Source organism: Bos taurus, chromosome 27 (assembly GCF_002263795.3).
Source record: "Bos taurus isolate L1 Dominette 01449 registration number 42190680 breed Hereford chromosome 27, ARS-UCD2.0, whole genome shotgun sequence".
Classification (NCBI taxonomy): Eukaryota; Metazoa; Chordata; class Mammalia; order Artiodactyla; family Bovidae; genus Bos; species Bos taurus.
In genome coordinates, this window is record NC_037354.1 from 1465928 (window position 1) to 1487019 (window position 21092).

The 21092-nt window shown below is 51.8% G+C and overlaps 1 protein-coding gene across 1 annotated transcript in view; it reads left to right on the forward strand.

Annotated features, from left to right (window-relative positions):
* Window positions 1–21092, forward strand: part of MYOM2 (myomesin 2) — a 63954-nt gene that overhangs the window by 13298 nt on the left and 29564 nt on the right. The window contains exons 7-14 of the mRNA NM_001038140.2: window positions 4107–4195; window positions 4282–4332; window positions 5022–5186; window positions 7317–7478; window positions 10423–10564; window positions 14156–14355; window positions 14944–14997; window positions 20097–20224. Of these exons, the coding sequence (NP_001033229.2) occupies window positions 4107–4195; window positions 4282–4332; window positions 5022–5186; window positions 7317–7478; window positions 10423–10564; window positions 14156–14355; window positions 14944–14997; window positions 20097–20224 (991 nt within the window). The remainder of the gene's footprint in view (window positions 1–4106; window positions 4196–4281; window positions 4333–5021; window positions 5187–7316; window positions 7479–10422; window positions 10565–14155; window positions 14356–14943; window positions 14998–20096; window positions 20225–21092) is intronic.

Genomic DNA, 21092 nt, shown 5'->3' on the forward strand with positions numbered 1-21092 from the left:
GTCCCGTGTCCGCTGGGGTGTGGGTGGCTGGGGGACGGTGGGGGCCGGGCATCCATGCTCCTTCGAGTCCTAGAGTTTCCGGAAGTGTCCACAGGCAGTGAGCCATGCAGTTTATGAACAGGGAGAGGGGCCAGCTGCTGTTTAGGAGAGTGCTTTAATTTGAGGTGGCTTTCTCACCTGGGGTGCCCTGGGAGTGCTCGGGGTGAGCTTGAGGGAGCAATTGCTTCATTTTAAAGCTATATTTTAATCATTATTTTGAAAAGAGAAACAAATTCCCTTTCTCAAGTATGTGTGTGTTAGTTAATCAGTTGTGTCCGACTCTGTGCGACTGTAGCCCACCAGGTTCCTCTGTCCATGGGATTCTCCAGCAAGAATACTGGAGTGGGTGGCCTTTCCCTCCTCCAGAGGATCTTCCCGACCCAGGGATGACACCTGGGTCTCCTGCATTGCAGGCGGATTCTTTATCATCTGAGTCCCTGGGGAAGCTCTTCTTAAGTATGGAAAGATCCTACTCACCCTCACGCGGCAACTTTTCATGGTGTATTGAGAATAAGAGAAGCTTTGAACCAGGGGAGCTAAATCAGTGAGGCCCCAGTATACCCAGGGATCCTCAGATAGACTTGGTGTTGGCGTCAGCTTGCAAGTAGCCAAGGAACTGGGGACAAGGACATTCCCAAGACTAACGTTTTTCTCAGTATTCTTACTCGTGTGGGGACATTCTTAGCAGCTGAAATGAGCATATTCTCCAGAAGAAGTGCCGGGAGGTCCCACACACGACAGCTGCGTTCAGCTGTTCATTCCAAACTGCTGAGCTGCCATCATCTGATCCGTGCCCTGTAGGTGTGGGAGAATGTGCCTGCTCCTTGCCGCCCCGCCGGGAGCCAGCCCCACCTTCTCTTACCCAGTGACATTTGCTCCTATGAATATTTTTTGGCTGCTGCTGCCAGATTCTTGAAGTGCCGAAAAGAAGCTTCGTCCCCTTCGGTACTGTTCGAATTGAAGCTGTAATTGACACGGTTTTACATGCTCATAAGACTTTCTCTTGGGACTCACAGGGTGAGTTCTGTTTCTTCAAAGAATTTTTATGCTGCTGCCGTTTTGGTAAAGGCGCTCAGAACATCACGTATTGTGTTTCAGTCTGACCCCAACGCGCCCCACTCCTTGTAGGGTGACTCCAGGGCTGGCCTCTTCTCGCGCTTTATTTTTAGACTTTGATATTCAAATTCTACTTTGAGTGAAAATTTAAATCCCGTGTCAACACCGCTTAGAGTTTGAGGACATGGGCCCCGATGACCCAGAAGAAATTCATGTCCTGCTTAAATGTTCATCTGTCCCTTTTTTAAAATAGACAAGGGACTTCCCTGGTCGTCCAGTGGCTGAGACCCCATGCTCCGAATGCTGCGAGCCTGGGTTCCATCCCTGGTCAGGAAAATAGATCCCAGGTGCCGCAACTAGGAGTTCGAATGCCACAACCAAAGATCCCACATGCCGCAGCTGAGACCTGGCACAGCCAAGTGAATAAGTAAATATTCAAGTAAAACAAAATGGACCACGTTGGACTTCCTGGTGATCCAGTGATTAAGACTTTGTGCTTCCACCGCAGGGGGCACGGCTTTGGTCTCTGACTGCGGAAGTTCCACATGCCACTTGGAGTGACCCCCCTCAAAAAAAAATAGATAAGGTTTCTCGCCTGGGGTGGCTTTGGGAACACTTCAGATCGAGGCTTTGGGAAGCAAAAGTGCCCCACGACGTTTGAAACAACTGAGACAGAAGGAATGCCCCTCTGTGTGCCCTGGGATGTCGTCCAGATAGAAAGGAAGCTTCTCTGCCCCTCATCACTTGTGTGTGGCTTCTGACAGTCTCGAATTAAGACTCTGGGCTTCCCCTGGTGCGGCCTTGGGAGGGAGAGAGAGACTGGAGGCCCCTAGCTGTGGTCAGGCATGCGGGTCTCCAGGTGACCTGTGAACGAAATTTCACGTGGGGCGTGGTCCCCTCTGAACACTCTGTCGTGCATGCCCTGGCCCTGCTGTCTGCCCTTTCGTGCGGTGCCGCCGTGTACGAGGCTTCCTGCGGCCCACCCCTGCACCAGAGCCAACCAATACACATGGGCAGCCCCGCACACCCGTGTGCTTATTTATCATCTGTATACGTTCCACTGTGTCTCATAGGAGGCGAAGCGTTTACAGAGACGTGTCCAAGAAGAAATAGATGAGAGTAACCCGAGTTCCGCCCTGCGCTGTGTGCTCCCTTAGGGGGCGTGCCTGCCCGGGGTCCTCTGCATGGAGTCAGCAGGTCTGGGCACTTGTAGGGGCCGTGGGCTTCTGTCCACATCACACGGTCCGTGGAGCCTCTGTACTGGATAGGTGCGTGTGAGTGGGTGCACAGGCCTTCTGCGCACCAGGACCCTGGGTCCCAGGTGCCCTTTCCCTGGCCCGGTCCCTCCTGCTAAGCGGCAAGTGCTGGCGGGTTACTTGACCTGCGTTTGCGCTAATGCGTTAGGGAGCTCTGCCCCGGGTCCTAATTCTGTGAATCAACCGAGGAAGAGCTCAGACTCCAGCAGGAGACGCTGTTGTCCAGGTGGGCTTGGCATCTGGGGCCGGACTGGAACCTCGAAGGGGTGGGCCAGGGTTCCTCCGAATGTTCTGAAATATGCTCTCCTTTTGTCGGTAAAGAATCTACCTGCAGTGCAGGAGACCCAGGTTCAATCGCTGGGTTGGGAAGATCCCCTGGAAAAGGAAATGGCAACCCACTCCAGTATCCTTGCTTGGTAAATCTCATGGACAGAGGAGCCTGGTGGGCTGCAGTCCACGGGGGTCGCAAAGAGTCAGGCACGACTGGGCGACTAACACTTATTTACTGTTGGAGACACTGTGTATTTTTTGGTCAAAGAAACTATTTTCAGCCCCAGGTGGAATAGAACATGCAATAAAATTAAAGGACTTCTGAAGAACCGGTTCGTCTCTGGGTCACTGGATGCTTGAAGCATCTAAATGTGACATTTGAGTAAATGTTCTCCGTGTTTTTGTCACTGTGCGTGTGATGCGCACGCTTGGAGAGGCGGCAGAAGGCAGAAAGCTGCGGATTTCAGGATTTTGTGTGTGTTTACCCAGCTTCTTAGAGACTCTGCTTTCTCTTTGTATTAATAGGGTAACAGGACTCTCTTGCCTGGCACTTAAGACTTGTATACAAAATAGCTGATGAAAAATGACCAGCAGAGTGTGTATATGCTAAGTTGCTTCAGTCGTGTCCAACTCTTTGTGACCCCATGGACTGTAGCCACCAGGTTCCTCTGTCCATGGGATTCTTTAGGCAAGAATACTGGACTGGGTTGCCATGCCTTCCTCTAGGGGATCTTCCCGACCCAGAGGTTGAACCTGTGTCTCTGGTGTCTCCTGCATTGGCAGGTGGGTTCTTTACCACTGGCGCCACCTGGGAATCCCAACCAGCAGAGAGTCTGCATTTAGTTTAAGTCCTCCCCTCCTCTCAACTCTGACGTTTCTGGGGGAAGCTGGTGGGAAGACAGTGCAGATCCAGAAAACAAGCTTCAACTTGTGTGAGATAGACGTGGGGTGAGGAGCCCCTCCCCGATAAACTGGGGTCTGTGGTGCCCGGGTCACTGTCCTTCCTGGGGCTGAGCACATGTTCCCGTGATTCTTCGGACCCCAAGGCCTCGGGCAGGTCCAGTTCAGGCACCCTGGTTACACCCGCCAGTGGGTGCTTGGGGTCTGCACAGGGGCCCCCTGGTGGGGAGGGAGTAGGGGTGATTCTCCCAGAGGCTGAGGCCATTGGAGCTGCCCCATGACAAGACAAAACCACGGACGCAGCAGGTAGGAAAACAGAACCAGAGGGAACACAGGCTCCTCCTCGAGGGTGAAACTCGGGGTTTTAGGAAGGGCCAGTACATATTTTTCCCTGCAAAGCCAAGGCATAGTGTGTGTAATTAATACCTCATTCCGAGGACAAGCTGGCATTGTTCTTAAACAAATTGCTCAAGGACGAGGGATCCAGGTCACCCGAGCCGCTTTCGAGGAAGGCTGTTCTTGCATCCGGGGCCGAGCAGGGCAGTCCCAGGGCACCATCAGGACTGCGTCTGGCTTTTCCCCCAGGGCCGACTTTGACGACACCGCAACCTACTCGGCGGTGGCCACAAACGTGCATGGGCAGGTGTCCACCAATGCGGCAGTGGTGGTGAGAAGTGAGTGTGCCCTCGGGGTGGGTGGGGGCTGCTCCCGCCTTCTCTCCCCTTTCTCCACCCGCCGTGACCGCCCGGCTGTCTTGCAGGGTTCCGGGGTGACGAGGAGCCGTTCCATTCGGTGGGGCTCCCGATTGGATGTAAGTTGATTATTTTCCTGTTTGTGCAGAAAAATGTGTCCAAATATTTTCTAAGCATCAGATGTTTTCTAAAACCATGTTCCAAAAGGCCCTTTCTCCCGGCTGGTGTCCGTGTGCTGACGGTTGCTGCAGGGACTCGGGGCTCAGGGTGCTACGACTTGATGGGAGCCGCACGTCTTGGGGCTGGTGCAGGGTTTAGTCCCCTTATTCTTACACGGTGCTCAGAGCACACACACCCTGCACACTCTGATTCTCCAGAGTCCAGATGTGACTCCACGCTGGTTTTCTGGTTCTTCAGAGGTGGCTGAGTCCACGCAGGCATTGTAATGAACATCACACATGGGCTTGAACATCAGACTCTTCCTTCCCCCGGTGCTTGAGGGCTGGAGGTCCCAGGTCGAGGTGCCCACCACCGAGTGGGTGAGGGATGCTGCATCCTCTCTGAGAGGAGAGAGGGCTCTGGTCTTGTCCTCTTCTTATGAGGGCATGGATCCTGTCCCAGGCCCCACCCTCATGACCTGATCACCCACAGACCCCCAATATCGTCACACAGGAGCTCCCCCACATGAGACCTGGGGGACACAGACGTTCCGTCCACGGCTGTCTGTTAGAGGCAGAGGGCACAGGGGTGGGGGGGGACCCGCTCTACCTGCTGGCCTGGCCATGACTGTGCCCGCTGCTCTGTGCAGTGCCCCTGTCGTCCGTGATCCCGTACACGCACTTTGACGTCCAGTTCATTGAGAAATTCGGAGTCACCTTCCGGCGGGAGGGCGAGACCCTGACTCTCAAGTGCACACTGCTGGTGACGCCGGACCTGAAGCGCGTGCAGCCCAGAGCCGAGTGGTACCGAGACGGTGAGTGGCCGTGGGCTCTTCCTGGGCCTCTCGGGTGGACGTGAGCTCCGAACCTGCCGCTGACGTGGTGCTGTCTCCGCCTCCATGACAGCTGTAGGGGGCAGAGCGGGCGAGCCTGGGCGGAGCCTGGGCCTGCCGTGACCTTGACCTTCCCTGGAATGCGGTTCATGGGCCTGGAAGAGATGAGACATCAGAGCTGTTCTCGGTCCACAGAGAGGGTCTGGTGTGATTAGGGGGAGAGAGCGAGGCGTCTGTTTCCGTATGTTTTTCCTCGGCTACAACAGTTGTGAACAGTCACCAGAGCTGACTGTGTGTCCGACTCTTCTGAGGTTGATGGCCCAGTTCATTTCATCAGGAATTTTGGAGTGACTGTGCTCAGCCCCTTATGGGTGGATAGCTGAGGCAAGGAACCACTGACCTCCCCTCCCTGCCTCTGGGAGCCAGCAGGATAGGGAGTGGGACCCAGGAAGCCTGGCCCAAGTCTCCACGGCCCCAGGGCCCTGCCCCATGCTGCCGCCAGCACGGGCTGCCCTGTGCAGCTGTGTGTGAGTGTGTGTGTGTATGTGAGTTTGCATATATGTATGTGCAAACTCGTGTGTGTGTGTATGTGTGTGACTGTGTTTGAGCTCCTGTGTATGTGTGTATGTGCAAGCTCACACATGTGTGTGTATGTGTGTGACTATATGTGAGCTCTTATGTGCGTGTGTGAGCTCCCATGTGTGTATGTGTGTGTGTGTGTGTGTGTATGAGCAGAGTGTGTGACTAGGTGTGAACTCATGTGTGTGAGTGAGCTCCCGTGTATGTCTGTGTGTGAGAGAGCTCCTGTGTGCATGCGTGTGTGTTAGCAGAGTGTGTGACTATGTGAGAGCTCTTGTGTGCATGTGTGTGTATGAGCAGACTGCAGGAGGAACCTTCTTCACCTCTGGCGGCTGCTTGTTTCCTACGGATTCGGTCACAGAGCCTCCTGCTTTTATCTGTCCAGGACCTAACGCAATGGGAAATACCACAAAGGATCCTATGCCATTCCTGTCTGTAAGGTAGTTTATAACCCTGGGGAAATACACAAGATGGTAAATCGAGGTATCTGTGAAATATAAGGAGTACCCCAGAAGAGCCTGTGACAACTTGCCAGATGCCTGGTACTGGCCCCTGGTGCTGTCAAATGTAGCCAGGAAACCAGGCTCGCGGTGATGACGGAGAGCTTGATGGAAAAAAGCTGCTGACAGACAATGCAGCCCTGGGGGGGTGGGGCGCAGAGGAGCTGCCGCTGACCTTGTGGCCACTGCGAGGGTGCTTTAGGTTTGAGGGCGTTGACAGTGGTGATCTTGGTTCGAAAAGGACAGTGTGTCTTATCTTCACTGCCCAGGAGGGCAAGGGGTGGGGAGAGACATGCTTTGTGGTGGCAGAGGAGATTATGCTTTGTAGTTCTGAGTTAGGATTTAAGGTCTCATGTAAATCCTAAGGTTCTAATTTACCCTTTCTGGAGAGAAGTGACAGGGACGTGAGGAGGGGTCTCCTGATATTTCCAGAGGATGTTGGCCTGGATGCTAGAAGGTGTTCCCGTGCCTAGGTCTTAAGTTCCGGGATCCCCAGACCACGTGGTGTCACAGTCTTGGCTGATTAGGGCGGAGCAGGCAGGCCCGCTCTGCACTTTCTGGTTGTGGACGTTACGGAGTCAGTGGATGAAAAATAATAGCTAATTTCTCATTATTTTATCCTGTGTCTCCTTGATGCCCAGTGTCGATTTTTTTTTTATCATTTATATTTCTTCTCCTGAAATTCACCTTTTTAGTTCTGTACCCTTTAGGCTGTGGTTTGTTGGCACGTTATTATTACTGTCTAAGGAACACTATGAGGGCCTCGTGGTACGTTTCCAAGGCTCAGGAGGGCCGTGTGGGACCGTCCCGCCTTCCACACGCTGCGAACCGCCCTCTACTCCGCCCTGGGCGGGGCCCCGCGCACCGCTCGTCCTGCCGTGCGCGCTGTCTTCCGCTCGCCCTGCAGTGCGCGCTGTCCTCCCCTCGCCCTGCCGTGCGCGCTGTCCTCCACACGTCCTGGTATGCACACTGTCCTCTGGATGCACCTGGGCCCTGCGTGTCCCTGAGGCCCGTCTCCTTGCCCGTCTTGCAGACGTGCTGCTGAAGGAGTCCAAGTGGACCAAGATGTTCTTCGGAGAAGGCCAGGCCTCGCTGTCCTTCAGCCACCTCAACAAGGATGACGAGGGGCTCTACACCCTGAGGATCGTGTCCAGAGGGGGGATCACCGACCACAGCGCCTTCCTGTTTGTCCGAGGTGCGTGGGCTCCCGGGGGTGGGGACCAGCGTGATACTCGGTGTGAGTGGCGCTGGGGCGGAGGCAGGGCTCGCTGCCTGGGTGCCGACAAGCCACTGGAATCCAGGGGATAAGTCCTGGGGCGAGCACCTGCGGTTCAGGGGCCACGCCCGGCCGGGGTCTTGGGGGGAGGCTGGTTCCAGGCACCTCCCTCCTTCCCCTCTGCCACCCTTGAGGTTTGTGACAGCTGAGGATGGTCGCAGGAAGAACCAGCCTCAGCACAGGGCAGCCGCATCCTGGAGTGTTCACACAGGACACACTTGTGTTGTCTCGTTTCATCCTCTCCTTTCAGCTCGCGGGACGGCCTCACCCACCCAGGTGTGGAAGGCGGGACAGAGCTCAGGACACCGCAGGCACAGTGGGCGAGGCTGTGTATAAGAGCATTTACCTTTAGACACAAGTGTAACATATGCATTTATATATCATATACACATGCCTATCCTTATAGGCTTATAGGTATACATTCATGTATGCATGAAGTACAGGTCATATATACATATTTTATATACATTTACATGTAAAATGGATAAAGGGATATACAAAATGGATAAAATTGTATATATAATGTACACATATATGTATACATACATATATATGTATTAATATATATATACACACATATATTCATATACCATATGTAATCTAAACTTAGTAACAGTTTTGTAAGGAATGTTCTTCCGTTTTGTGTGGCAGGCAGAGGCCTGGGCCCTTCTCCAGGGAGGGGGCCCTGGGTGTCTAAGCTGGGGAGGGTCCCCTGGGCTGTGATGGGGGCCTTGCTCCCCCCGCTGAGCCCTCACCCTGCATGGCCTCTGGGCGCACAGGGACCTCAGGCACAGAGCCCCACCTGGCCAAGGCACAACTGACCACCCTCACCCAGGACACCAGCATGGTCTATTCTGGGTGGCCGGTGGCCACTGTCCTAACCCGGTCCCCCACTCCCCGTGGCCCTGGACGCTGAGCCCCCACCCCCCATCCTGTGCTCCTGTCTCCTGCACCTTTATGCCCACTCGGGCTCCCCTCCCGCTGTGGCCCTGGACGCTGAGCCCCCACCCCCCATCCTGTGCTCCTGTCTCCTGCACCTTTATGCCCACTCGGGCTCCCCTCCCGCCATGGCCCTGGGCGCTCAGCCCCCACCCCCCCATCCTGTGCTCCTGTCTCCTGCTGCGCCTTTATGCCCACTCGGGCTCCAGGTTCTGGGGTCCTGGAGTGACCTTCTCCTTACATTATGTTTCCAAACCAGATCAGTTAGATCCATGCATGAAGGAAGGGCTGTACCATCAGCGAATATTTTAGCTTAAAAAAAAAATGCAAAACAAGTACAGACACCCACCTTCCCCTCAAGACAATGAGGCTGGGGTTTCAGACACTTCCACAGAGTTTTGCCATGTTTATGAGGATGCCATTAAAATGTCCTTTGCACTCTCTGGGCAGACCTTCCAGCAAGATGTTTCACCTCATCAATGTGAGATACATACACTGGAGCTGCAATTTCTAGCTTATGCAGCACTGCCAGCAGAAAGAAAACGACGCGCGTGCGGTGGGGGCAGGGCTGGGGGCTTAACTGTTCTGATGACTCTCTGAGGAGTTTGAATGTGAGAGAGAATATTTGGTTTAGTGTCAAGAAATCCTTAGATTTCAATGTGCTGAGGGGACAGAACAAGAAACTGTATACACCTGGCACTGATAGGAGGTCCAGTGGCCACAGGTCCCAAGTAACTATGCACGCCACACCAGGAGATTAAATGCTCAGTGTATTAATACTTCTGAACAGCTCTGTTGGCCTTCAGAGCTGCAGTAATTAACATTTGGAAACAAACGCAATTGCACTCTGGTCGTAAACGGCTGAGGAAGGGACACGTGGGTACAGACTCAAATGTGGTCACAACTCGCAGGAAAAAATATAAGTCTTCAGATCTTGTGAGGACTCTGAAACACACGAGTGTTAAGGTACTGTGTCTCCAGTGTGCAAAATGCCTCCTGATAACAGTAATATTTCATCGGTCAGTTTTTGACATCCCGACATTATGTGACAACAGGCCATCAGGAGAAGGCGAACTTCAACTTTGGAGTCAGTTATGGAAAATCAGACTGAATGTGTGATAGAGGACAGAACGTTTTGAGTTTAAAAGTCACACATACGGGCACCTCTCTGGTTACCAGCGGTCACAGTTGAGTCATCTGGGCCTCAGGGTTAAGCTGGGGAGAGGAGTGAGCAGGGGGGCCTCTAGGTTTGAGGGGCTGTCAGAGCTTCAGCTGCCCCCAGGCCCTGGCCACGTTCCTCTCCCCTCCCCCCAGAGGCCGACCCTCTGGTCCCTGTCCCCTCCCCTCCCCCCAGATGCTGATCCCTGGTCCCTGTCCTCTCCCTCTGAGACGCTGACCCTGGTCCCTGTCCCCTCCCCCCCCAGATGCTGACCCCTGGCCACTGTCCTCTCCCCTCCAGATGCTGACCCCCTGGTCCCTGTCCCACCCCCAGACGCTGACCCCCTGGTCCCTGTCCCCTCCCCCCAGATGCTGACTCCTGGCCACTGTCCTCTCCCCTCCCCCCCCCCAGACGCTGACCCCCTGGTGTCCCTGTCACACCCCCAGACACTGACCCCCTGGCCACTGACCCCTCCCCCCAGATGCTGACCCCTGGTCCTTGTCCCCTCCCCTCCCCCACCAGACGCTGACCCCCTGGCCCCTGTCCCTCCCCCCCGAGATCCCTGGCCACTGTCCTCTCCCCCCCAGACTCTGACCCCTGGTCCCTGTCCCCTTCTCCCCTAGATGCTGACCCCTGGTCCCTGTCCCCTCCCCCCAGACGCTGACCCCTGGCCCTGGCCCCTCCCCCCAGATGCTGACCCCTGGCCACTGTCCTCTGACCCCCCAGACACTGACCATTGGCCGCTGTCCTCTTCCCTCCCCGCAGACGCTGACCCCCTGGTCACCGGGGCCCCGGGTGCACCCATGGACGTGCATTGCCACGACGCGAACCGGGACTACGTCATCGTGACCTGGAAGCCCCCCAATGCAACCAAGGAGAGCCCCGTCATCGGCTACTTCATCGATCGGTGAGTGTCCTGCTCCTCCGGGGCCAGATCGTGCCCGAGGCGAGTCTCCTCCTGGACAGCGGGCACGGGTATCTTTCTCATCTGAAGGGTGTGATGGCCTCTGTGGGTGTAGGTGCTTCACAATGCGGTTGCTTATGGCTCCTGGCTGGGTGGTTGGAAAGCATCGCCTCCTTGGCAGGGCCTGGTGAGCCCTTGATTCCTCTGGGTGCTGAAGGGGCTCCGTGTGCCTGACCAACACTAATCCCAGCCTGCCCCAGGCCATTTGGAGCCACCTCAGGCTCTGCTCAAGTCCAGCCGGGGACGCCGAAGGTCCAGCTGGAGGTCCCTGCTCAGCCCTGTCTCTTCCTCTGGGGCTAGAGCCCAACACGGTACGTGTAGACATGGATGCCAGCTCATTCACACCCGAAGGCCCATCTTCTTTTTGGTTAAATAGTATTTTCTTCTTGTTTCCAAGTAGAAAATATTGATGTTATAATGCACAAAATATTGGGATTTGTCTTTGAGTAATAACGTGATGGTAGGTCATCTCTGATGCGAAAGGAGTTTTAACTTTCTTGTTCCTTTACCTGGAATGGAGCTCTGATCCTGGGAGGGAGACCAAGGGGAGCTGTGAAATTACTGGAAATGCAATTTATCATCCATTCTCATCAGTTCAGTTCAGTTGCTCAGTCGTGTCTGACTCTTTGCGACCCCATGAATCGCAGCACGCCAGGCCTCCCTGTCCATCACCAACTCCTGGAGTTCACTCAGACTCACGTCCATCGAGTCAGTGATGCCATCCAGCCATCTCATCCCCTGTCGTCCCCTTCTCCTCCTGCCCCCAATCCCTGCCAGCATCAGAGTCTTTTCCAATGAGTCAACTCTTCACATGAGGTGGCCAAAGTACTGGAGTTTCAGCTTTAGCATCATTCCTTCCAAAGAAATCCCAGGGCTGATCTCCTTCAGAATGGACTGGTTGGATCTCCTTGCAGTCCAAGGGACTCTCAAGAGTCTTCTCCAACACCACAGTTCAAAAGCATCAATTCTTCGGCGTTCAGCCTTCTTCACAGTCCAACTCTCACATCCATACATGACCACAGGAAAAACCATAGCCTTGACTAGATGAACCTTTGTTGGCAAAGTAATGTCTCTGCTTTTGAATATGCTATCTAGGTTGGTCATAACTTTCCTTCCAAGGAGTAAGCGTCTTTTAATTTCATGGCTGCAGTCACCATCTGTAGTGATTTTGGAGCCCCAAAAAAATAAAGTCTGACACTGTTTCCCCATCTATTTCCCATGAAGTGATGGGACCAGATGCCATGATCTTCGTTTTCTGAATGTTGAGCTTTAAGCCAACTTTTTCACTCTCCACTTTCACTTTCATCAAGAGGCTTTTGAGTTCCTCTTCACTTTCTGCCATAAGGGTGGTGTCATCTGCATATCTGAGGTTATTGATATTTCTCCCGGCTATCTTGATTCCAGCTTGTGTTTCTTCCAGTCCAGCGTTTCTCATGATGTACTCTGCATATTAGTTAAATAAACAGGGTGACAATATACAGCCTTGACGTATTCCTTTTCCTATTTGGAACCAGTCTGTTGTTCCATGTCCAGTTCTAACTATTGCTTCCTGACCTGCATACAAATTTCTTAAGAGGCAGATCAGGTGGTCTGGTATTCCCATCTCTTTCAGAATTTTCCACGGTTTATTGTGATCCACACAGTCAAAGGCTTTGGCATAGTCAATAAAGCAGAAATAGATGTCCTTCTGGAACTCTCTTGGTTTTTCCATGATCCAGCGGATGTTGGCAATTTGATCTCTGGTTCCTCTGCCTTTTCTAAAACCAGCTTGAACATCAGGAAGTTCATGGTTCACGTATTGCTGAAGCCTGGCTTGGAGGATTTTGAGCATTACTTTACTAGCCTGTGAGATGACTGCAATTGTGTGGTAGTTTGAGCATTTTTGGCATTGCCCTTCTTAGGGATTGGAATGAAAACTGACCTTTTCCAGTCCTGTAGCCACTGCTGAGTTTTCCAAATTTGCTGGCATATGGAGTGCAGCACTTTCACAGCATCATCTTTCAGGATTTGAAAGAGCTCAACTGGAATTCCATCACCTCCACTAGCTTTGTTCGTAGTGATGCTTTCTAAGGCCCACTTGACTTCACATTCCAGGATGTCTGGCTCTAGGTGAGTGATCACACCATCGTGATTATCTGGGTCGTGGAGATCTTTTTTGTACAGTTCTTCTGTGCATTCTTGCCACCTCTTCTTAATATCTTCTGCTTCTGTTAGGTCCATACCATTTCTGTCCTTTATTGAGCCCATCTTTGCATGAAATGTCCCCTTGGTATCTCTAATTTTCTTGAAGAGATCTCTAGTCTTTCCCATTCTGTTGTTTTCCTCTATTTCTTTGCATTGATTGCTGCAGAAGGCTTTCTTATCTCTTATTGCTATTCTTTGGAACTCTGCATTCAGATGCTTATATATTTCCTTTTCTTTGCTTTTTGCTTCCCTTCTTGGATGAAATTACAGTCAAAGATCATGAGTTCAGAAGTAAGAGAGAAGGGTATAAGCTATTTGGTTATAAGAGGATGGTTCTGGGTAGGAATTTAAGGTTTTGTATGTGATAAATGCATTGGCATAGGGGGTTATTTCAGAAAAGAACAAGCAGCTCTTTTTTTTTTTCGCTTAATATTGGTTAAGTTCTCTTCCTCATCCAACATGTATGTTTTGGTCCTTGTGTCTTGGTTCCATCCTTTGACTTGTTTTCTACATGAAAGCAAAATGGATACAGGCATGCCAGGTCTTTATCCACATAATACACACCCTAGAGCAAAAGAGATTGTCACTAGTTAGTCAGGCCATGGGGTTGCGAAGAGTCGGACACGGCTGAGCAACTTCACTTTCACTTTTTACTTGCCTGCATTGGAGAAGGAAATGGCAACCCACTCCAGTTTTCTTGCCTGGAGAATCCCAGGGATGGGGGAGCCTGGTGGGCTGCCATCTCTGGGGTCGCACAGAGTCGGACACGACTGAAGTGACTTAGCAGCAGCAGCGGCATCAAACAAAGCTATGTGTTTAGGTAAAACATGCACCATCAGGGCGATAATTTGATGCTATGCTAGGGTCAGACTTGCATTGTTCAGGGTTTACGTTGGATTAATAACAGAAACCAAAACAAATTGGGAGATGCTCTCCCACTGTAACTGTTATACGTGTGTATAATGAATGCTGCTGTTGTTATTCAGTTGCCAAGTCATGTCTGGCTCTCTGCGACCCCATGAACTCCAGCACACCAGCCTTCCCTGTCCTTCACCATCTCCCTAAGTTTGCTCAAACTCATGTGCCTTGAGCCAGTGATGCCATCCAACCGTCTCATCCTCTGTCGTCCCCTTCTCTTCCTGCCCTCAATCTTTCCCAGCACCAAGGTCTTTTCCAGTGAATCGGTTCTTCACATCAAGTGGCCAAAGTATTGAAGCTTCAGCTTCAGCATCAGTCCTTCCCATGAATGTTCAGGGTTGATTTCCTTTAGGATTGACGGGTCTGATCTCCTTGCATACACGTATTAGACTGCTGCAGTTGTTACTCTCTGCTCTTTTTTGTGCTCTGAAGATGCGAGGTGGGAACTGACAACTGGATACAGTGCAATGACGCCCCCGTGAAGATCTGTAAATACCCCGTGACTGGGCTCTTTGAGGGAAGGTCTTACATATTCCGCGTGCGGGCTGTCAACAGCGCGGGGATCAGCCGGCCTTCCAGAGTCTCCGAGGCCGTGGCTGCCCTCGACCCTGTTGACCTCAGAAGGTTACAAGGTAGGTCCTTTGGAGTTCAAGGTCCGGCGGGTTTGTGTGGCTTGTTCTTTCTCTTTCCCCCAACTTGGCTCTGAGCCTTGAGTGAATCCTCAGGGCTGAGCACGGCAGGACTGTGGCCCAGGGGCTTCGGGCAACCCTCGAGGTCACGTTAGGAGTGTGGACACCAGACTGACGTTTACACTTCGGAAGGCAGGTTCTTCATCGTCCTAAGGCTCTTCACTGAAATCATTAAACTGGTTCAGAATTAGACTTTTCTTTATCCACTGGTTCTGTCAGTTCGGTGCATAATGAGAGCTGGAAGGCATTGAAGCCAAGGCCCTCTCTTTCTAAATTTTAATTTCATGTGACTCAGATTCCTCAGCAAGATTGTGTCCTTAATGATGCTCTTTAATGACATTTGAAGTGGTCACTGCATTGTCCTGAGCTGCGTGGTCTCTTGAATCCAGTACAAAGAGCTGAGAAACACTGGCTGTCCTTAAGCCCACTTCCAAAACACCAACTCAGACCACCTCAGCCTAGTGCAGATGCTGTCATCGTAATGCAGAGGCTTTCTGGATTCAGATTCAGCACCGACCTTTCTCTCTGCAGCCGTCCACTTGGAGGGAGAGAAAGACATCGTGGTCTACCAGGAGGAACTTGAAGGTGAGGCGCTTGGCACCACTTCCTTTTGGCTGTTTTTGCCAGAGGGGTTTAGGGCTGTGATTAGAGAGTGGAGGGTATGCTCTTCACATGTAGAAATAAAGCCTTTGGACCCAGCTTAAGGTCATTGAATCAGGAAGATGAGCAGGCAGAGGGTAGGGCTGAGAGAGGAGGTCAGCAGAGTCCTGGCTTCATGTGGGTCATTCCAGCGTCTGCAGGGGCCATGGAGCAGTGACCAGCCCAGCCTGAGCCCTGATTCCTGGCCAAGGAGGCAGTCCTTTACCCAGGACTACATGCATGAACAGTATTCCATTTTTTTTTCTTTTAAATCACAAATTTTATTTCTAGCATTGTAACTAAGAGGGACTAGTTTTCCCATCAGATAACGTCCCTGTGATTTGAAAGTTTGCATTTCTCTTTGTATACTGACTTTTCTGAACACTTCTCCTGGATATTTCTCCCTGCTGTAGCAAGATCGATTCACTGAGGAGGAGAATCGTGCATTGTTAACCGGGATCCAAACATTTTGATTGCAGTTATGATTACCATCCACAGAGGACAATGAATGAAAATTTAAACATGCAAAAACTAGCTTAATTTGGAGCTTCTGTCCAGGGAGATGTACTTCTGAGCTCTTTTTAAAAACAGCCCAGGTTCTTTCCCTGGAGAGCTGCAGAGTCAGAAAGTCAGAGGTTGATTTTCATATTTGCTCCTCAGTCTGCTCCCCAAACACTGTATCTTCTACCCCGTAAAAATTTTCCTTTAGTGTCTCAAAACGAACATGTGTCTCTCAGAGGAACTCCTTGACGAATTTTGGTTAATCCCGTGGTAATATTAACATCTCCATTAAAACCTCTGCTTCCAGAAAAATGCAGAAACTGAGAGGCAAGCCCAACAAATAAATAACAAAAGAAAATAATTTAGGAGAGGCTGAGAAAATGACCCCTGTACAACTGAGAGCGGTTTCCCTGGTGGCTCAGTGGTAGAGACTCTGCCTGCCAGTGGGGTCGCAGAGTCGGACATGACATAACCTGGTGGCTCAGTGGTAGAGACTCTGCCTGCCAGTGGGGTCGCAGAGTCGGACATGACATAACCTGGTGGCTCAGTGGTAGAGACTCTGCCTGCCAGTGGGGTCACAGAGTCGGACATGACATAACCTGGTGGCTCAGTGGTAGAGAATCTGCCTACCAATGGGGTCGCAGAGTCGGACACGACATAACAGTAAAGCACCACCGTCAAAGAACTGATGAAAACATAGGTGTTTCAGTGAATAAAAATGACCCTGATGACATTAGAACAGATGTTTCATAGGATACCAGCCTGTACAAAATACGCGTTTTTGACCTGAGAGGGGAAAAAGAAGTTCTTTTTCTTCTAAAGGTAGCAGTGAGGGGAGGAGTATCTCAGTTACCCTGAGTGGACACATCAGAGTTCAAATACGGTAAAAATAACTGAAAATGAAGGGTTGTAACTTGTTGTATAAAGTGAAAGTGAAAGTCGCTCAGTTGTGTCCAACTCTTTGCGATTCCATGGACCATACAGTCCATGGGATTCTCCAGTATTCTAATACTGGAGTGGCAGCCTTTCCCTTCTCCAGGGGATCTTCCCAATCCAGGGATCCAACCCAGGTCTCCCGCATTGCAGGCGGATTCTTTACCAGCTGAGGCACCAAGGAAGCCCCATGTAAGTTGCTACATAGATGCTGAATATCCAGGACGAAATCTGCACTGTGTAAAGGTCACTGTGAGAAGCGTGTGTGTGTGTGTGAAGTAATATTTCCTGACACACTTTCCAAGGCAGGACTGTGCCCCTCTGGGCAGAACAGCTACCTCTTGAAACATAGATATGCGTGTTCTTGGGTTGAAACAGCCAGTGATTCACTAAGCACCAAATGAAGAGATGACCCATTTCCAAAGATTTGCTTTTCTAGCTGATTCCAAGGGAGTGTGTCTTACAGACACAATAAGTCTTCTTTCTAGGTCTTCTAAAGTTACAGAAAACACCTTTCATGTTTTATCTCCTGTTTCCTCGTAAGAAGGCAGCGTTTCATACCAACTGGAGGGCTGAGGCTCAGACACTCAGAGAATTGCTGGAGTCGGTTTGTTGATACGGCCTGGAGTTCAACCTCACGGGCCTCAGTTGCTATGTGAGGCTTTGCCTGTGGGGCACAGGCAGTGTCCATGGTCTAGAACAAACCAAATCTGAAACAAAGACCTGTGTACTTACACAGGGATCGGAGAGTTCATTTGCTTACCTTTCTCATTTTAAACAACGACTACCTCTTCCAATCTATAAGTCTTTAGCGAGAGAAAGAAACGCCATGATGTTTTCAAGGAAACCATTTCTGGGTTCAAAATGGGCTATGAGGAACTTCTTCCTTTCCTACCCGTATCTCTTCATCTAAGCTGAACTTTCTTGGCATTGCTCTTACTAGAAAAGTGCTGGCAAATGCCATTTGTTTTAATGAAAAAAAAAAAGGTTATTTTTGTTGGCTAACAAAGTGCTCTTCTGTTAGTTCAGGGTATTTTTTATGTTTATTGTTTTGCTAATTTTTTTCTAATCATTTTAATGTTGGTTAATGTCTTCCTGCAAACATTTAAATTAATATCTATGCTCTTCTCTCAATATCATCTAGCTTTTGCAACCTTTCTTGAGTGGTTCCCTGGAAGAATAGATACTTCATTCTTAGAAAGACGAGAAGAGGCTCTTGGAGAAATAATGAGATTGTTTCCATCCTGCTAATTATACATCCAAGCGTTCACTGCACTGTCCCAGGCCAGGTCATCTGTAGCCAACTCACTGAGCTCATCCTTTTCTCTGAATGCCGCAGACTCATTTACAGTCGTTCATTCCTGAATCCTGTCTTCTTGGCTGTTCTAAAACTTCCCAGTAAACTTTATGTTTCACTGACAGCTGAGAGTCTCCTGGGCGGGCTGTGGAGGCTGGGGCTTCCTTGGGTCTACAGAACAGAAAACCAGAGTTGAAGTTGGGAGACCCAGGCTGGGCCACTGGCGGGCTGTGTGATCCCAGGAAGGTGCTGCGTTTTCCTGCATCCCTTCCTGGGCCGCCTTTGCACGTCACGTGTCTGCTTTCACCGGTGCTCACGTGGCTCCTCAGAACAGCCCGCGAACAGGCCGTGATGCTGAGGCAGGGCTGCGGGAGGTGCTCACCACCATCACCACTGTGAGCACATTCCCCTTTTCTGTTTTGCCTCCATCTGCTTCTCTCTCTCTAAGGCGCCTCTCCACGGTCAGAGGGTCAGTGACAGACCTCAGCTTCTGTCCATGGTCCCCGCCTTGGCTTCTGGGGCCATGTAGAGACCCTCCTCTTCTGCTGGGCTCAGGGGCTCAGGCTGGAGCCAGGGGTCTGGATGACAAAGTATGCTGCCCTGATCGGGGGTTCCCAGCTGACAGGGAGGGTTCTTCCTTCTTGCCTGGGCTCAGATCGAGTGCTTCTCACTGCACTTTGCTCTGGGCCCTCAGGTCTGACCATGCGGGAGAGGCCAGTCTGCACTGTCTTCCATGCTCCCGCTGCTGCGTCATCTGTGTGGCTTCCATCCATCCTGCGGTTTGTCCCTGTGTTGTCAAGTGCCTCTGAGACAAGCTGGGACTCAGTTTGGAAGCAAGGTTGCATTGCTGGGTTCGGGTGATCCGAGCCCTCCCTCTGTCTGGGTCTCTCTGGGTGAGGATGCGGCAGGTGGGCCCGGGGGCCCTGCTCTGCCTGCATACTTGGCATCTTTCTGGATACACTCTGGTTCCTTGTCTGAAACCCAGCCCACTTGCCAGATGCTGCTGGGTGAAACCAGGTTGTGCTTCAGTGTCCTGTAAAATGTGATGAGCTCGGTCTCAGGCCTCTTGATGAAACAAACCCAGGCTTGTGTGTGCTGTTTCCATGCAGCCGGGCAGCTCCTCGCCAGCGGCAGAGTCTGGAGGGAGCAACTGGATACTGAGCAGGGTTCTGAGATGTCCCCGGGGATGTCTGAACCTCTTTAATCATGTGCTAATCTAATCAGAAGCTCGTAATATTTTGTATCGCAGTGACTGGGACTGTGGGTCTGGAGAGCCTCCACTCCTTACGAGAAGGTCTCACGTCCAAACATAACACCACTGACACGTAACGTTTTATTAGAGAGAGACATGTGGCAGAACAGAGGTGGCAGGCTGCTCTGATGCAATGTTCTGTTATGGCTGCTTGCTAGTGGATATCACGTGGGAATGTCAAGTATACAGACCTGGAAGGCAGTGCCTGTGGTGTGGGCCAGACCTACCTGGGGAGGTGGGGGGAAACCACGTGCTTTGCTAGTTGATGTGTAGTCTCAGTGCTTTGAGGGCGTCATGAAAGGAAACCAGCAGGAGGCCCCCACTCCCTGCTGCAGAGCACGGTTGCTCATACCTTCTCTCCATAGACTCCCCCTCCCAGTTAGAGCTGCATGTCTGGTTAAATGCCCTATTTCTTGGGCTTCTCAGGTGGTGCTAATGGTAAAGAACCTGCCTGCCAATGCAGGAGACATAAGAGACACAGGTTCGATCCCTGGGTTGGGAAGATCCCCTGGAGGAGGGCATGGCAACCAGTATTCTCCAGTATTCTTGCCTGGAGAATCCCATAGACAGAGGAGCCTGGTGGGCTGCAGTCCACGGGTTACAAAGAGTTGGACTTGACTGAGCGACTGAGCACACACGCACGCCCTGTTTCTTCTGGGTGAACCCTCCCCTCCCACGTCCAGTTGAAATTCTGGATGAGCTTTGGATTAGATTCTATTCTTACAAACTGGCTTATACTGGGAACAAAAGTACTTGGATGATCTTCACCCGTTCATTACACTTTGGCTCTGGAGAAACAGTTCTTGCCATTTACTGACTTTCCCAAAATAGAAATGGAGCAAAAGCTGACACTGACACTGGAGTCCTTCAGGGCCTGTGAAGCAGCTGAGGGGCCTGCTCCGGGATGTGCCGGGGGAGTGGGGCGCCTGCTCCAGGATGGGCTGGGGGAGTGGGGCGCCTGCTCCGGGATGGGCCGGGGGAGTGGGGCGCCTGCTCCGGGATGGGCCGGGGTAGCGGGGGATGGGCTTCGGCCAGCGCTCATGGTGTGGATTCCTCCTCCAGGTGAAGTCCAGATCCCAGGACCTCCCACCAACGTTCATGCCTCGGAAACCAGCAGGACATACGTGGTCCTCAGCTGGGACCCCCCCGAGCCCCGGGGCAAGGAGCCGCTGATGTACTTCATTGAGAAGGTACACACTGGCCGGGTTTCCAGGAGCAGCGAGTCTGTCGGGTCTGCCCAGGCGCTGGGTCGTGGGTTCTCAGGGTGGGCAGCTCTCGGATCGATCATCTCAGAGACTCCACGCAGTTTTCCATCGTGAAGCTGCAGGCAGTGGCTGAGCCGGCAATGCCTGAGCAGTGCTGTGGTGGACGTGGCCTCAGGAACGTGGCGGGCTTGGGCTGTGCAGTCTTCGTGCGGGCCAGTCGGCCCCTGGGTCCCGCTACACATGACGGCCTTCTGCTGGGGGAGCCTGCAGTGTGCTTCCTGCTGGAACATTCTAGGCCCCAGGTTCTGAGGATTTGGGACATAGGGGGACAGCGGCCCCTGCTCTCAGTTTGCTCATAAGCTGAGTAACTACTCAGTGGTGGCGACTGTGTTGAGCAATTCACAGTTCAGATGGTGAACGATTATACAGAGTCATTGCTTTTAGATCTGGACGCACACAAAGAAAGAGTGTGTACACAGTAAATGTACACCCCCACCTAAACTCCAAACACGTGTCCTTACTACATGCCACGTGCCCTCCATCCTGCTTTGCTCAGCCGATCACACGAAAATGCAGCTTGTGACCCACTCGTGCAAGTCGCTGACCTGTGACTGGGTCGTGGGCTGTTGAAAAACCCGTGTAGCCACGTGATCCTGTAACTGTGGTTTCATGATACTGACTTTATATGACAATATAACATACAATCCAGTACACATAACATACAGGTAGAGTCTGTAACACTGACACGAGCAAATGTCCCACCCAGTAATGACGTGAAATACAAGGTGAAGAGAAGCAGGGTGAGTATGAACAGTTTTCAGAAGTTTTCGTTACACCAGAAGGTTATAACGAC